Here is a 19437-nt window from a genome sequence, read left to right as displayed (position 1 = left end):
ATAAACTGTTTTCACCGGTTTCCCACAGAAGCTATCGCATAGTTAACAAAAGACTTAATGCATGGCTGATCGTAAACAAAACGGAGTGTCGAGTGAGTTTGAACGCTAGCCTGTAAAACCTCTTCATTTAATGAAATTATTGAAATTCAAGCCTTATTTCAAATAACCAGAACTTTGTTATTTCCTGACCATTTTCTGTGATTGAGGTATCAAATTAAAGAGCAGATATTGAACTTTTTAAAAATGTGGTTTTCCTTTTGAAAGCTAGATACAACCCGCCAAATGACTTTTTGGTACCCCTTCTTCAAATTGTTTTTGCTCACTCATGCGTGAAGGAGAAATAATCTAATTGATATCAGACGTAAGAGGAGATTCTAAGCTTTACATTGTTAGGTCATTTGTCTATTTTATTTGTGATTAAGTTATGATAAATCATCGCTAAATCTCGGTTTCGTTTTTTCTGGGACGCACTGTACAATAAACTATTCTACTATTTAGTGACCCATACAAATAAGTGATAATTTAATCTAGATTCTTGTTGAGACCTGAGTGACTTTTATGTCACAACTCCCTAAAACGAAAAAAAAATTCTAGTGATAGAAATATTATATTCGCGAGTTAGGCATTTTGCTGCTTGAATCACTTTAGGAGTATCAACATGAGGAGGTCTTCCAGATTATGTCACGACGTCTTTAAGGAGGGAACGATACTCTTTATTGGACCCCTTGGGGGGGAGCAGATTTTTTGGGCATACGAAATCAATGAATGATAACATACTGTTTCATCCGCTAAAATTAATTATACGTAAATGCCGCAGTGGATCGAACTCGTGTCCAGGACCCCGTAACCATGGAAACGTAACTTTAGCAATAATTGATTGCGTGGTTTATTTATTGATCACGCACAATAATCAATGCAATCGATCTTAAAAATCGGCCACACGATCATCATCAATCGCTAAACTTGACTATTACAGGGCCCGGGTGATCTCCGCAGAATGATCTTTTGCATTTCGACGATGCTCACCAAGATATATGGGTCGTCCAAAACTAAATCATTTTAACACGCGATAAACAATCCACTTATATTTTGAGATGAAATCAAGATAATTAATGTCAATCATCTCTTTCCAGTTGGCACACAGTACAGCACGCTACATTTGCAATCAACATGAGAAAGAAAAAAAAATGCAGCTCCTAAATAAGGGCTATTATTATGATCAACCATGAATCGGAAATGGGCTTGGGGTAAGAAATTAGAAGCTAATCCTCTCATGCCAAGAACATTATCAACCTTGCCTCCTCTTGTATTACCTGCGTCAGTTTATACCATACATGTCGATTGTATACCTGTGGCAAATCATGTAAAAGAATACTATTAATGTTGTTTTTGTGATACATGTAACTTGTACACCATAACACGTGATAATAACGGACATATATTCGTTTATTGATAGTTTTTGTGAATAATGTACTTGCGACATATGTCATTTTTGTGGCTGTTTATCAATATAACCAAATTATTACATAAGTCTATATTTGGTTCTAGTTTGCCGCTGTAAAGCATCTTCAAAGTTTTGGTAAAGGTTAATTATAATTGAATTTACTCGGGTATGTTAATCATGTACTATTCCAATTGTACAAAATAGTATATTTCTTTTTTTCTCTCTCATTTCATCGGTATGTTTTTATACGAATTTTTATACTATATAATTATCTAGTGCCCTGTATCGTTATTTTTTCTATTTTGGTAATTTTGATATGAGCACTTATTATACACATTTATTAATTTGATGTCGGAAAGCTACATCCAAATATTACGAAATCATTCGGTGAGTAGATCGTGACAATAACTATCCCATTTTTGGTTTCCTTAGGCTTAATCGTATAAAAAATGTAATTTTCCCTTTTTTTCTGTCACGGTACACCTTAATTTATAATCACTGTACATGTATTTCCGTGTTTAACTCGGAAGTAGATCGTAACATCCAAGGCGTGCACCTATTTATGAATACTATCGAACGCTATTGCTCCACCAAGACTGTCCTTTCTTTGCGCCTCTGCCTCTCTGCTCTCATACATCACATTGTCTAAATCACCCCCCCCCCTACAGGTCTCAGCAGATCGAAGAGTTTACAACCATAGAGCTCTATGTTACAACCATGGCAGTACTACTCAAACTGTACGCCAACATTTATCCATTCAGGGCGGGCATTCCCGATGACGTCATATTAGATACAGGTTTTGAGTGGGCTTCACAGTATACTCAAGGAGTCGGCTTGGACTGAAGAGCATTCGCTACAAAGGCATGCCAAGGGACAGATGTCAGCCGTTTCACGAACGGTCGAGTTTATCAACAATGAAGACGAACAGTTTTCGAGTGTAATAAAAAGAAATCGAGTTAAAAAAAGTCTCTGCAATGCATCTTTATCTTCTAATCAGTACTTCATTCGCATCATTTGAATTTCTCCAGGAGTGGATAAATATACTTCACCTTTCATTTTAATACCTGTCAATTTTTTTTTCAAACCAAACAATTTAAACTTCATATAAACTCACTATGCATTTGACGGAGACTTGTGTATATGTACTAGTCGTGTGTGCAGTGGCATCTGCATGGAATAAAAGAGATAACGGTAAGTATATTATTATTTTACCATTTTGAAATAGCCAATGTCGTAGTAAATGAGGATTTTATATGCAATATCTAGTGATTGGGTCAATGGACATTATTGAGGTAAAATCCAAATTGCCACTTTGAGTCACATGGTTTACATTTATATCATATTTATGTTAAATTCATTATTATTATATGATTATAATACGCGATCGATCTGGATGCTGCTTATGTATGGAATTACGAAAAAGACTTAAAATAGACGGTTTCACAAAACAGGGGGTGCACCATGTTTATGTTGCCACGCAGTTATTCCATGGAGCAACCATTGGGTTGCTTGGTATGTACAGGTAATAAACCCGGATTCGATGCCAACATCATTTCTCACTTCAACCTTCCTCAAACGAACTACCTGGCTCGTGTTTTAATATGTTCGAAAATTGTTTTCTGCAAAAATTTCCCCTCAGAGTACGTGAATTATTGATCATATTGAATGGTTTTAATTATTTAAGATGAAAAATAAAATGCCAAGTAAACGTCGACATACATGGTACTTTCAGAATGTGGAACACTCCGTTGCCGGGATCAACAACGTAAATCCAAATGTATTATGAGGTCAGGCACCTTCGATCCCAAACCCCTTCCTTTCTGGCATCTCCCCAGACCCGACGCACTATTCTTGTCAACGAGTTTATCCGGCAAATTCCACATTGCCTAGTTGAAATCTTCGTCACCATGCATTGGTAATGCCGCCAATTATATCTTCTGATCAAGTAACTAACTAGCTCGTTACGTGTAACTTGTTTGGATGGTGTATTGTTAGTATATGGGTGCAATGTCATGAATGTTTTTTTATTGTATGTGTACAGTCGTTGCAACTCGCATCTTCGATGCCGGTGAAATAATGTTAATCGGAATCAAACCCAAATGAAAATTTGTTTAAGAAAAGAAAAAGAGTAGCAAAATTATAAATACAAAAAGACAAATGTTTTTTTTTAAACAAAAGTTATTTTCTATACCTATGGGGATTTCGAATAATGTGTTATCTATTTTATATTTTGATTACCATCCTGATGATCTCGAGAAGAATTCATTCGTAGAAAATATCCTTCAAACTCATGAAAACATCGTAATCTTGATACTCAACCCATCAGGCTGATGTTTATGCTTAGCTGGAAAGTTTGACACAGTACTGCGAAATTAGTGTTTACACCCTACTGTATCCTAAATAATAACATATTTTCACCCTTCATCCTTACATGTTCATAGAAATTAGGAAGTCATTATGATAATGATTATCATAATTGACGAGCATCCTATAGGCTCATCCCATATGATCCAAGTAACGCTTGTATGGAATCCACGTAATCTTTGAAATAGACAACTGCTCCTATCGCATGTAATAATATGGACTGTCTAAGTTAGTCTGAGGTATTATCTTGACTATCATCATCACCTGTAATCTTCAACTCCCTCGTAATGAATGACGTAATACCCACCTTTCTTGGTTTTGGGGGGTAATTTCAGGGGTGGAAGAACTTGATAGGAGGAGCGGTAGTGGAAAACCAGTTCAGATCCTGTCGTGGGCTGTACCACGTGAGCTGTTGTGGCAGGGAGTTGAACCTTGCAGGCAATTTTGACTAATGAATAAGTCGGAATCATGGGAGTAACCCGTTGCTTCTTATGTGAGGTTTAGTACGCATGTTGTAACTTGTAAGTAAGAGTGTTGATTAAGTCGTATGGTCGAATATCCGACTTCCATTACTTTGACAGACTTCTCCACAATGAAATGTCGGCATCATTCTCGAGCACTGAGTTTCGAATACCGTATTGATCAACTTATGAAAGCTATCATAGGTTTCTCTTTGATTAAGTATCAAAGTCATTTTCCCTGTTAGTGTTGGTGCATGTAGATGGTTATCATCCTCGTTTACACTGCATTAACCAATTTAAGATTGAAATAATTTTCTGAGGAGATATTTTGATTGTAAAATGTTTGAATTTTAAATGGAATGGACTTTAACGTCTATACTTAATAAAATTTGATTAGGTCTTAAGGTATTAATATGTCCCCTTAAGGCACGTTAAGTTGGAAAAGGCAATGCCAATACCGAGTAAGATTTGTTTAATTACAGTGTGAAGTACACACGGCACTAATTGAAGGAATGTAGAAAAAAGAACATTATAGACAAGCATTCCCTCCATCACCCTTGATCTCCAAGGAAATCTTCCCAGAACATAGACAGCTTCTACCATGTCATGTTATATTTGAAAGTGTTTCTTTCGACATGGGTAGCCGTAACTGAATATATTAGGACTACTTATGTTTTGGGGTTGACTAATGACTGACTCTGATGCAACAGACACTGTTCGTATCCCCAAGAGGGGAGAATCTGTGGTTTTGCATGAATGTCTAAAGCTCAGTTTGGTACTGACTGACGATAAAAAACAATGGGTTCCCTATTGATCTGTCATCAAAATATCAACTTGAACGATATGATGCAATTGTGTATTCCCGCGGTTTGCACTGTGCATTATTCCACCCTTCTATCTATCTGAATTGTAGAACTGGACAAAGCTAACCCGTAATTGAACAATGTGATGTCATATGGAGGTAGACACTTTTTTTTTTTTTTTACAAAAGAAGATATTTTATCAGCGAATAATCAAGCTTTGTGCTAATGGTACTCAATAAAGAGATAAGCATTCCTGGCTCATGGAGGATGCTCGGAAACCATGGATTGATAATCAAGGGCAATTATGACACCATTGTGTGACAGTAGACTAAACTAATTTGTTGAAGGTCTATTTGGCCAATAATTCCAGACAACCTAATTCACGTCGCTTAGCCTGGTGTAAAAACGAAATCAAAACAAAATACTTTGGCCTTTTGCTAATCTTCTTTCCCAAATCACTCTGTGATAACTCTTGAAATATGCATTTTATCTATGAGTATAAAAGCAAGCGCAAAGCGATATTTATTTCCAAGAGTTATTTCAAAGAAATTTGAAGGGATCCTCCTCCCCTTGGGGATGGGGCGCATTCATACTATGCTTTCAGATCTGTCTATATCAAGGGGTATAGTTGATGCCTTTTCTTTTCTTTTCAAATCGATAACAAAATTCAATTCTTTTCATTAATTGAAGTATCCTGAGTGGACCTATCCTGAACATACTTATGATGATGAAAAGTCTACTGTGTTCAACATGTTCAACCCAACAGTTTCGGTCGCCCAAGATATGATATCTTTTAATTCGTCCGTTTTTTATACGTCGGGGAGAAATTACGTTCAGAATTTTAGGGCGCTTCTACTCTTTATGGAAACACCTTGGCCGGCACCGGACAGGAGCAGTTGTAAATTCAGGCGCCACAAAGAAATGATAAAAGGGAACTTGGTCGTTCGAATGACTCGTTTGGAATATCACCTGTTGGATGGCCCTCACCTTGCTCCCATATGATGAAGGCAATGGTCCCACTGGCATGTTTGGTGGGCGAATTTTGGCCTTGACGTTGTTCTTGGTGTTCAAATGTCTCCTCGGACAGCAGACGTTAGTGGGCGTTGAGGGTATGAGAACGTGCGGGAGGGTGTTTTTTCTTGTCTGAAAGCGTTTGGTAAAGACGCTCTTCCAAATTATGAATAACATTGTTGTACAGCTATGATCTAAAAATAAAGCATTAAAAAATACTGAATGGATTTTGTAAGAAGAAACATAAACGACAATAGATTAATGGAAAACGACAGCAGAGAGGACGAAAGTATATAAATGGAGAGGCAAAGAAATTGTACAACACGTATAGAAGATGTACAGTCACTGCATGGAAGAAGTCGACTTTTCTTGGAAGACACGATATACAAAATGTCTTATCTAACCACGATTAAAGAAGATAGGTTTTTAAGTAATTTCATATTCCGATGTTCCAATAAACAGACTTGTAAACCACAATCTGACAATTATCTCTCTCGGCTTGTTTGTGTCTGCCACTCTGTTATCTGTTTAACTTCTCTTTCGTTTTTAACTTACACACAAAATAATGCACTATCAAGTCTATAAATTACCAAAATTGTTATTGATAGTTTAACCCCCCCCCCTTCGTTGCCTTAGCAATAGTAAATATGTCCTTGTGTTGTATACATGAATAGGCCAAGAGATAAATAAATGTTCCGCCAAATGGAGTACCAGTAGACTGCAAGTCATGCATGTCGTGGAAAAATTAGCTTAACATGTGATAGTAATCATGATAGATGCGCCTGGATACCGAAAATCAAATGATATCTAGTTTCAGGTCTATCATATGCCCTTATTAGAAACACAAGTCATGTATCAATGTTTGATAGCATCAATTTTGACAAAAATAGGCCAGTATGATCTATGTCATGTTTAAAGTATCAGACTCGACGTAGGCGGTGATAAATTTAGATCGGCATCTCTCAGGCCGAGGGCATCTTTCGTGCCAGTTTTGCCATGTTTTGAAAATTTTCAAAAGCTACTGAACAATGCATGGCCATGATGAAAGAGGACTAGATGCTGAATTTTAGTGTTATTTTATTTACAGTTCTTTAAATCAACATGTAGGCCTACTCTGCTGTTCAATACCAGGTGATGAATTTGTATTCATATCATGTTTCTGTTCACATTCCGACAACATCGTACAAAACTTGTCCCTGGACGGTACATTGTCCGATGTGCTAGTTTTGTCGCTCTATGAAGGACCGACATTGCAATTCATAGCATTGGAGAGGTATTCTTATTACTCACCCAACGTCCCATTATTATGAATTGAAATACCCATCTGAGCCTTGAAAAACAGACGTACCTTTGCAAAAAAAGATAAACAAAGTTAAATCTAACTCCTTGGATAAATGAGTTCGCAATTTGTTCTGCAGAATATGCTGATGCACTCTGTGTTAGAGCTTTCTCCAATGCATTTTCCTGTGTCAAATCAGCTATACAGGGCAGGCACATCGTTGAACCCATCTAGGGAAAAGGTGCGGAGGCACTACGGAATTGGTTTTCCGATTGAACCGCTCTTTCATTAAAGAGGTAAAGAGTGCAAGAGCTATGATTCACAGAATAGCACACCGATATCGTAAAGGGAATTCCCATAGTCATGGTATACAGATAGTTTAATGAATTCATGTCAAACAACAGTTATTCAATTCAATTCAATGTTTTATTCAATTCTAATAAAAATCATTACAAAGTATAGAATAGAGAAATAACATCTACAATTTACAACAATTATAAGGCAAGTAATCGTAAGACTTAACATGGGTAGGACAGCAAAAAAAAAAAAAAACAGCATTTCTACTAAAAAGAATTACCTTAATATATTCTTTATTAGCATTATTATCACAGACATTTCTCAAAACTTACCTCAAAATTTCCTAGATAGTGAAAAATAAGGCTTAAATACTCCATAAAATGTGCCTGGAAATGCATGTAGCATATTGGCCCATCCCCATAGGCCATACTGTGTGGGCTAGTGGCTAGAAATTAGGCATTTTAAAGTCTTTATGCTGACCTAGAATGTCACATTGATAGATAATCAACTTGGCTGCCAGAAAATATGAAGATGTCGCTACATTTAACTACATTGACCACTCAAAATATAGAAAGACTATTTGACGCCAACTCACCTATTGACTTTTTGGACACATGTCTACAGCATAAATCTAGTACCCTACTTAAAACAAGAGAATAAACAGATATATGTGGAAATATACAAAGAAACAATATGTTTGGGATTGTGCTGTCTTATATAGGCCTATTTATAGAGAGGTATACATGTATATTGTACATTGTCACAAAACATTTCATCCTGGTAATTCGTTATCAGCATGATCAGTATATTTGTTTTCGATAGAGACAAGAGGTATCATGGTGATTCAACCAAGCATCCTAACAAAAAAAGGAATACTAGCCCATTTTCTAAACATGTTTTCTAAACAAACTTCTTTCCAATTACATCATTGGTCGAAATCAATTCATTATTTTTATGTCTTAAAATGTGGGTTCCATCTGATTATATGTATAAGGTCGATTGGGATGTTTGCCGCTCTCCACCCAGCATGCAATTAAGTGTAATAAATGGGTTCCCGGTAAATCAAGGGATTCCTTGAATGCTGTACAACACCTTGTTAGTGTAGCTGTGCTAGATCCGAGGTAATTATATCCAGCGTGTATGAAACATTGTATGAAGCCATACATTAATGTTGCATATCAGTATAATTATCATTGTAATGTAATGTAAAACAGATAGTATACGCAATAAAGATATATTTATAACCAACTGACCAAGGGGATGCGGGAGGGTTGCATGTATGAATATAACTGTATGAGCAAGGTACGATATTTTTTTGTATGATATGTGACCTCTCTACATATATGTAATCCGTTTCAATCATCACTATATGACCTCGATACATATTCAAGAATCTCAATCATCATCTAAAGGTCTTCACTGATCCATCTAATCCATCAAATAAAAAAAAAACGTGTATGTAACGTTTTCTAGTACAAACATAGTACAAATATCAGCAAAGCCTTCCCTGTGACTTTCTTTTTGTAGTTTCTTGAATATATTTTTCAATTAATCTGATTTTCGTCTGAGCCCTTGCTTATTTCTCTAGGATTTATGTGTGTCTTCAACTATTTCATCAGTAATGTTGATAAAGATTTCCCATTACAGGGAATGTTTAGAGTGAGATGAGTGGACTGTTTTGAAATACAAGTGAGGACAGGTGGGTGAACTTTACGAACTTTTTTACAGACCGATATCGTTTTATTAGAATATTTTATTCGTTATCGGTTATTGGCTATCATTTTGACACCACTGAAATGTGATTGTTTTGACAGTTGCGCTCGCACCTTTTAAAATCAAAGTTCAACGATAATTCAATATGTATTGACAGGTGCACACGGGGGTGTTGGAACCTGGTTGGAACCAATCTTTGCAGTTTGGACGTTCGTCGGTTCTTTTGTTCGGCTAACCATGGGCTAACTAGGCCTACTTTAAGTTCGCACCAAACCTAACTTGAATTTTATTTTCCCAAAGAAACAGTTAAACGGGTGTATATTACGCTTTATCCACTCGATATGTTATCCAAGAGAGTTGATTAGACTTTCTTTAGAAAATTGAAGTATTTCATTATAAAATTTATGCGTATGACGTCATCGGTTTTGTCACTTGTATACCGTTATACCATGGTCACATTTGTTCTACGGCGGCCGTACGGCGAGTCGAATACAGCCGTTTTATTAATTTTGATTCAAACCACCTATATGTAGTTTGACAAAAAATGTTAAAACGGCTGTTTTCGACTCGCCGTACGGCCGCCGTAGAACAAATGTGACCATAGTATCAATGATGTACATGTCACTGCGAAAATATCTTTCAAATTTCAGAGCAAATGTGTCAGTGTTATGCATGTATAAGTTGTATTCTCGTTTTATTCAAATTATGATTTCGTTTGGGTGGTAGGTCTATTGATTTTTATTATTTTGATTTGAATCACGTAACAAATCCAAATCTGAAAAGAGAGGCATGAGAGGGGACCTTCTTGGGCAATCGGGCCATTGGTCTTTACCATCTATATCCATAATGAAATGATTAAACGGATAATGGGATGGTCTCAAAAGTAGGGACAACGACTGTAATTTCGTAATCGGTCTGGCATATAAACTTTGAACACTTCCAGACCAGCTTCCGATGTTCATGAACAAAGCATTCAACAGAGGCGCCATATAGCAAAAAGCTTTACAACGCACTCTATTGATGGCATGAATAGCTGGTCATTGTCCAGTTCAATGAACTCGAAGTGGCTTCTGTGGGGGAAGCCCTGTGTTATGGTCTTGATAACACCAAATCTGGTTAAGATGATTGAAAACAGCGATGATTCATGGTGATTACAGATAATCAAACCGCATTTTACATACCATGGATATGTATCCGTATTATATGGTTTGAATCAACATGATTAAGGCAACCTGCACTGTAGTATACTTAACTCGACAGTACGAACTGTAATCAGGTAATGTATCGATTGAGACCACTTCCATAACTCATTACGCAGCCCCCGATATTTCATTTTGCTCAATAAAATATTTAAAAAATATCGTTTCATAAAATTTCTATTGGAAATAGATATCATGAATACTAATGCGATTACCCTCTGTGAAATGCCCCTCCCCATAAGATAGGGGCGTTTCTACTTTTGAAGCATATTGCACTTGTTCAGTAGACAAGGATAAATATAAGCTACAAGTGTTGTGTCAGAACAGAAGCCGCTCTTTTGATGGATCTGCTAACGTTGTTTATTCGTTAGTAGTTTGTGGTTTATAACAATATATAAACCAGATAAAATACTCAAGGGTGTCTTTCATAACCGATGTTTCATCAAGATTTGACAAGTTCTTAATCGTAAAAATGAATTTAAAAAACTTAAAACGCAAATAAATTCCTGCTCGTTTCATGCTCCAGGCGCAAATATCAATCCGTTTTTATTTCAAGCTCACACAAAATGATATGAATTGTGTTCGGATCAATGGTCTTAAGGTTATGAGAAAGGAGGGGGTGGGAAGCTTCTTTAACATTCGTATCTACTAACCTAGTTAATATTTGTTGAGACATGCCACTCCTACTCGTTTTCATTGTGGTTGAATAGTTGATACAGTGCGGTGGTTTTCTTTCAAGAGACCCAAGAATCATCATTATTCCTTATCCCACTCCAACTTCCGCCTCCTCACATTCTCCTGCGATCAAACACTGAACTGGAGAATCCTAGGGCATATTGCGTGGGTGAGCACCTATTCCAAATTTTAGAGGGTGCAGTATTAGATCCAGCGCCCCATCAAAATAAATTTAATGATATTACAAGCTCCAATTGTGATATCTTACGGGCTATGATTCTTTCTAACGTTTCCTTGCCTGTTTCCTTCTACCTTGCCTTGTTTACCCCTGTACAACTGATTCTCAAAAAGGGGGATAGCAATGTTTTCATGACCCATTGACTTGGCAACGTCAGATGGGTTACACAGGGTCTTGTTTCGAAGGGAACCTTGTTACCCTAGCAACCGAAGTAGACAGAGTCAAGTTCAACAACATGGCGGGCATCATCATCTGAGAGCAAAGCTCTTGATTGTTTAGACAAGATTGACCACAGGATAATGTGTCAGAAATTGAAACTTTTGCTCGTCCGGGGAAGACATGAATTAAAAGACTTATTTTTTCTCTCTCTCTTTCTCGCTCTCCCTCGACATCTGGTACCCACAAGGCCACACGGCAACCGTATAAGGCATTATGCTTTCTATTTTGATATAATTTCTTTCTACCTAAATGATTTCTGAGAGCTATCGATATACAGCATTTTTTTGCAGCGTTTGAACGAAGGCTGCATCAATCTATAACATCCCTACATGCATTTCCTTCAACCAAGTATTGTCACACCGGGACGTTTTAGCTTGGTATGACGACTTACTAATTTCTTTGTTTTCATCCCATTTTTTACAATTCGTTTCATACCAACACAAAAAGATCTAATGATGCATGTATCAACCACTAAATTTTTTGATATCGCGAATTGAACTCTTCGATTATAAAACGCCTCACCATTTCAGTAAGGAAACTTCTTTACCAGTAGGCCCTGCATAACACAATATGATTTTATTACCCTTCTCCAATATAAATGCTGAGCACCTAGCAAGAAGGTATATAGGAGGTCCCATTTATGACTCGACCAGGGATCAAACCCTCGACCTCCTGTTCATGACGCGAATGTTCTACCACTGAGCCATCGCTGAGCCACCATGCCAGGTATAAAACACCCAGGTTTACAGTCATTTTACTTTAAAGGAACATTAACATGGTTATTAAGATAACATAAGAAGCGTTACACATGTATACTTGCATGAGTATGGAACTCTCATTCATCAACAAAACAAAGGGTTCCGTCAAACTGCTATGCACCGCCGCCATTGCCATCACCAAGGTAACAATCAACACCATTCCAATACGTACTGTCACGCCCACACCGACCCTGGCAAATGTTGCGGTGGTTTTTTTTTTCTTATCGCTCTTTGCCGCCAATGTTTACCTTCTTCATTATATACCGCACATTAATAGTCATTTACGACCACAAAACGATTTCACATCATTATTGCCGATTGCTTCTGCTACTTGCCGCCTGGGCATTCGTGTTTTGGGGGTATATTCCATCGCCATTCCCGTCTTTCCCCCTCACCCATATTTTGCAAGTCACTTTGGGTTTCTACTTGTCAGGAAAGATCTTGATAGTAATCATGGCATCTCCCAGGTTAACCAAAGGGCGAAGTGTTGCAGACAAAACGTCATCAAGCAACCGAAGAGATCGCACAGATTGCACCAAGGCGAGGCGAAGTTTAAACTGTAAACGAAATATCAGTGTTTTTGGAACCGTGCAATTGCGTTCAGAATGTCTATTTAATATTTTGTTTGACAGAACTTGGGCCGATACATGAAATATGACACAGACATGTATAACATGCTCTCGAAATATTTTCTCGCTCGCTGGTGACACTCTGAGTCGGCGAAGCCTTTATTACCGTGATTGTGATGTTAATAATTATGTTCAGTTGACGCCATGCAAATGTGCTTTATTTTAATATTTCTCATTGATTCCCGAGCGATTTGCCTGGAATTAGTCGGCACACAAGAGAATTTCGATATACAGTCATATCATTAACATAATATTACTTTTTTCATTCTGAGCAGTACCGCGCTGTATTCGGAACCTAATGAAAAGAAGGGTGTCTTTTGTCCGGATTTGTGGGGGAGGGGTCGAATTGCCCTATCGTAGAGAGCCCATCGTAAAATTTAGACCTTTTTTCATCTGGCATTATATAGTCGTTTTGGTTGGAGGGGCGGGGTGGGGGTAGATAAGGCTACCACTAAAGTTATTTTACTCGTCGATTGTAATAAACAAGGCCTAGTCGGGAGCAAGGAGGTGAAGGATGGGGAAATTGCAAAATGCTGGGGGCCCCTATCCAAGATGGGCAGCTCTTGCATGAAACAGATAATGATAATCTCATTTCATTTTGATCAGATGTTCATTTGTCATTCCTCAAATCTATTCCCGAAAGGCATACCATTTATGACATGTAAATCAAACAGACCGCCTGTATGTGTTCGATTTGAGGGCTAAACCGTAGCATGTACCTCAACGTTGATGGATTTAATTATCAGTATTCGAGTCACCTTGATGCGATGTCCTTGTTTCAATTTATACTTTTCAAGAGATAAAATGCTGCGTTTGTATCCCTCAATGGGTTTCAAGTGATTTGAATTGCAATAAATTGTATATCTGCAAACAAGTTGGTCATGGCATTCAGGTTCCATAGAGGCTCAAGTTCCTTAGACTAGCCGTTTCATGATTTGGGTTGGCATCGGGAGTCTGAAGAATACCTGCATGATCAGCCAAGTAGACATGGTAGAGGGCTGATATTACACCCGAAGATACGACGTTATTATTCATGATAATGCCTTATACACCCCTTCCCACATGTACACACACCCACCCCCTCTCTCTCTTTCACACACACACATACACCCTATCACACCCACCCTCACACACACACACACACCCTCACACACCCAAACGCACACAAACTTTATTATTCATTAGCAGATTTAACGCTCCCTCCACTCATACCATAATATTAAATTAACAATTATAGAATTAAATGGTTGACATAATCCACGCCTAGATACTTCACAATAATAGGGGTTTTATGATACCGATCAAAAAATATCACGTCTCTTTGCTAAATACCGTATATCAGGGACATTTAGTTTGACCAAAAAAACACAAAAAAACATAGACCTCAAGTTTGTTAGTCACCTTGATATCTATGGTACGGGTAAATTAATATTATTTATGTGTATCATTTACGTTACTGTTCAATCATGTCAATAGCATTTCAGTGGTTATCGTACTTCCCAAAATTGGTCGTGAGTTTAATTGTAAAACATATTTCTTCCCTCTACAATTAGGCGTTGCAAGCAGTTTTAAAACAATACAATTATTCGTATTAAACGGGATGCCCTCATTACTACATCCTGCTTGTATTTCTTATGTTCATGAGAATATTCAGGATGTCAAAGCAAACACTTGAAATTATTTAATCTCTTCAAAATATGATACAACGTGATTCCATCGTCTTTACCACCTTTGTTCCCTCGGCCTTGTGTTGTAATATTGTTTATGATATAATATCACAATGTTACCTATGTCCTTCCTTCCTCTCGATAATCACGAACGTTACCTCTTGTCACCTCTTCAATCATGTCACCAGAGAATTCGAACCGTTTCTCCGAAAAGGGCGATTACCTGACTACCCGTTTTCCGGCTGAAATAAGTCCGTGCCTATATATATATATGCCTTCTTTATTATTCGTGAAAGGTTACCCTCCCAAATTGCAGGTTGCCAATCTAGTTATGACATGGCTTGGTCATGACCGTGTTTATGTTCTCTTCGAGTCATTTTCATTGATCAATTTCATATGCTATGTTCCCTTGACAGAGTGAGAACACTAACAAATTGGAAGCAATCTAAAGAAACCTTGAAACTTCTCAATGGCATACCATAAAATTGCGAACTTGCCGTGTCAATCATTATCATTTTTTTTCAATCGGGAAGGTAGTCGGTCCCATCAACCACTTGCGTATAGATGGGGGGGGGGGGGTGGTGGGCTCATGGGCATGCCCATCCCCCCCAAAAAAATAGAATAACGGTCCATCACCAGGGGGAAGCAAAGGAGAGGGAAAATTGTAAAATATGATTTTCTATTATTAAAATTAGTTTTCGAAATGTTGCTCCATACATCATGTTATCCCCCATACATGTTAACAAACAGCTAACTATATCAATTATAGTGCATACAGTGCGTCCCAGAAAAAACGAAACCGAGATTTAGCGATGATTTATCATAACTTAATCACAAATACAATAGACAAGTGACCAACCAATATAAAGCTTAGAATCTCCTCTTTCATCTGATATTACTTAGATTATTCCTCATTCACGCATTAGTGAGCAGAAACAATTTGAAGAAAGGATACCAAAAACTCATTTGGCGGGGGGTATCTGAATTTCAAAAAGAAAATCACATGCCTAAAAAGTTCAATATCTGCTCTTTAACTTGATACCTTAATCACAAAAAATGGTCAAAAAGTAAAAAAGTTACGTTCCTCGAAACAATGCTTGTATTTCCATAATTTCATTAAATAAACGTGTTTTCACCGGTTTCCCACAGAAGCTATCGCATGGTTAACAAAAGACTTCATGCATGGCTGATCGTCAACAAAACGGAGTGTCGAGTGAGTTTGAACGCTAGCCTGTAAAACCTCTTCATTTTATGAAATTATTGAAATTCAAGCCTTATTTCAAATAACCAGAACTTTCTTATTTCTTGACCATTTTCTGTAATTGAGGTATCAAATTAAAGAGCAGATATTGAACTTTTTAGAAATGTGGTTTTCTTTTTGAAACCGAGATACAGCCCGCCAAATGACTTTTTGGTATCCCCTCTTCAAATTGTTTTTGCTCACTCATGCGTGAATGAGAAATAATCTAAGTAATTTCAGATGAAAGAGGAGATTCTAAGCTTTACAATCAATGGTAGGTCATTTGTCTATTGTATTTGTGATTTAGTTATGATAAATCATCGCTAAATCTCGGTTTCGTTTTTTCTGGGACGCACTGTACATTGATATATTATAGGTTTAAAAAAACTTTAAAAATATATTTTGTCTCTCCGTCCATCGATAGCACAATCATAAAATCACCCAAAATCTCGCTTACACTTTCAAGGATAAGGTGATAAAACATAGGCGCAAGTAGTGATTCTGATAGAATGTGCTTCTAATCGATCTTATAGATTATTAAGATGGGGGCGGAATGATATCTTTGAAATACTGGGGAAACCAATATCATTTGGAAAGAAGTGGTCCAACATTCGATTAACCATTTTATTATCAGCTATTTGACACATTTCTCTCTCATAGGCCTATACCCTTGAGTTTGATCGATATGTGTTCATGGTGTTTGTACCGAGATTAATTTACAATGGAATTATTAAGTTACTACCATATTTACAGTGCAATGAAATTAAACAAAAATAAATCCAACATGGTTTATAATCCGCTGCTATCCAAAAAAAAAACCGTCTTGTACAGATCATGATTGCACCAATGACTGGGGATCCAATCGGTCTTACTAATGAAGTAAAATAGAAATTGCCGCATATCATGAGCCTTCCTGATTTATAAAAGTGGCGTCAGCGCAATCGCGCAATTATCTACGATTTGAAACAGCCTTGGCCTTTATTTCAGACGCAAGGTCAACCTCGCAAAGAAAAATTATTTTTAGCAGTGTACTTATATCATTTTCTTGAACCTGAATAGGCATAATTATATCAAGGCGTTTAAATTCGATGCTGTGTTTAATTCTCAGCAGATTACAATGTCATGAATGTATATAGTGTATCGTGTGATGCAGGCGTTTGATTGATGTTTGACCTAACGTATTACCAAAACGAATTAACTGATTTTAATTTGGATTATTTGTGTTTCTCGTTTTCAGATGATGAGGGACGATCATGGAGGAGACAGCTTGCCAAACGATGTCGATCAGAATACAAAGAATGTCGCTCTGAAATGAGAGGAAAACCACTGGGGAGGGTGTGCGGTTCAGACAATAAGACTTATAAAGACATTTGTAGACTGATGAAAGTCGCTTGTGAAAGAAGAAAGCAAATAGACATTATTTATGAAGGCGTATGTAAAAGGAGGAACAAATCACCAAAGAAAGGAATTGCAACAGGTAAGGATACATTATTTCAGTTCATATTTGACAAGCTTTTATTTGACTTACTCTTTTACTTATTGTGATAGTACTAGTAGCATTGGCGGCGAAAGCCAAACAAATTGGGGGGTCCACCTGGAATTTGTGGATGGACACAAGTAAAACATTTGACAAGCAACAAAAAAAAGGTCCCCCCCCCCCGCTTCCGCCGCCTATGACTAATAGTAGGCTATTGTATGGAGTATGGAGATATTGGCGCCATGACACAAACCCTCGATCATTATGGTTTAATTGCCTCTATCATGGCGACATGATATTTTGTCGCAATAACCTGGTATTAACAAAATGGGTGTGATGAATAGACTATTTACTCGTAGCTCATTGTGGAATTCCCAGGGTACTAATTGTTAGGGAACAGATAGAGTTATGTTGAATTCAGATCTGCCCGGGGTCCTAAATTGCATCATTTTCCTGCAAGCCATTACCAAAGTAAACCTGCCGTTGACTTTGCAATGTGAGAATTGAGCTTTGTAAGTGGAGAAGTCGATGTCTTGGCTCTCAAACACAAACCGGCTTTGAAGTTGAGTTTAATAGAAAGCCCGGCGGGTGTCTGCGAACAGAAAATAGTGTGCCTTTTGTGCTCGGTCCATGGGCGATCTGAAATCATTTTCCTTTGATTGCCAACAGGCGCAAACCACTTCTACAAATTGTCGAAAGTACATAGGAAGCCGTTTGGTTTTGGGTGGCAGAATAATGAACGATTGTCAAACCCAAAGCAAAGTTTTGAAACATGAAACAACCTCCGTGATTGAAGATACGACAGAGAGGTCGCAGAGGAGTCATCTGTCTGAAAATCAGAACATGAACATGATGAAGTTGAACTTCAGGAGTTGGAACTCGGAAAAGAGAAATCCAGCCATCCATCAGCATAGAAGCACTGAAGTAGTAGCTCCCAAGATTGTAGCAGGAGTTTGAAGTAAAGGATAAATCCAGGCACTTTAAACTACAGGATAGTTAGAATCCCTCAGTGAAACTTTTTTTTTACAGATCTATTTGGAAAGACATTAAATCTTAATTTTCTAGCTTCAACCAATGTCAAAATTCTTCATGGAAATGACAACCATGCTAACATGCAGTTGTATTGTGAAGTTATTGGAGTGTCAAAATTTACGTAGAATTATAAATATTATCGTTGAATTTCTTCTTCAATGAAGTTATAATGAGAATAAACAGACGAACACTATTTTTTCAGGAATTAAGGTCTAGATTTGGAATAGCATTTGAGAATATATCAGTTTGCAATGAATATATTGCGATTTTGACATGGTTTTGGAAAAGGGGGTGTGATGGCGGCGTAAATATCATGCCAGTCTATCTGGGACAGAGATTTGAATATATCAATCTTCCCACTTTTCCCAGTCATACATCCTTAGGTAAGTCATTACAGCCATAGTGACAGGCTGATTGAATGGAAAGGTCACTAGCACTCTCGCTAGCCGTGTCACGTGGTGCATAATGACGTCATCACCTTATCCAACGTCACGCCAAATCATGATAACTTTCTCTTTAGAAGTTTTGAACGGAGGTTTATGTAGGTGGTTTGAACCCCGGAATTCCGCATTACGAATCACTTGACAGCGATCGAATACACATTGTAAGAGAGGAAATATGACTTTGAAGTGTGAATTATATGAAGATGTTCTTTGATCATTATATCAGTGAACAATACGTTCTCATTCGTAAAGTATTATTATGATCTGTTCATTTGTCATGCGTTTGGCCAGATGTGTAAATGTTTATCTAGCTTAATGTCATTAACTGACATGACTGATGCACTCGAAGTCCTGTTATTCAAGTTTCGTGAACTGGACAAGAGAACAACGAACCGAATAGCTTACGGCTTGTAATAGATTGATTCGGGACCAAAATGATACCATATAAAACACCGAAGACCGTTCCAAAGATTTAAAGCACAGAGAAA

The 19437-nt window shown here is 37.4% G+C and overlaps 1 protein-coding gene across 1 annotated transcript in view; it reads left to right on the top strand.

Annotated features, from left to right (window-relative positions):
• Positions 1-1236: 1236 nt before the first annotated feature.
• Positions 1237-19437, top strand: part of LOC129255989 (agrin-like) — a 39325-nt gene continuing 21124 nt past the window's right edge. Inside the window, exons 1-3 of the mRNA XM_064097922.1 lie at positions 1237-1247; positions 2113-2240; positions 17235-17474. Coding sequence (XP_063953992.1) covers positions 1237-1247; positions 2113-2240; positions 17235-17474 — 379 coding nt within the window. The remainder of the gene's footprint in view (positions 1248-2112; positions 2241-17234; positions 17475-19437) is intronic.

This window comes from Lytechinus pictus, chromosome 3 (genome assembly GCF_037042905.1).
Source record: "Lytechinus pictus isolate F3 Inbred chromosome 3, Lp3.0, whole genome shotgun sequence".
NCBI lineage: Eukaryota > Metazoa > Echinodermata > Echinoidea > Temnopleuroida > Toxopneustidae > Lytechinus > Lytechinus pictus.
Note: the sequence above shows the minus strand (reverse complement) of the source record. Positions and strands in the feature narration are given on the sequence as shown.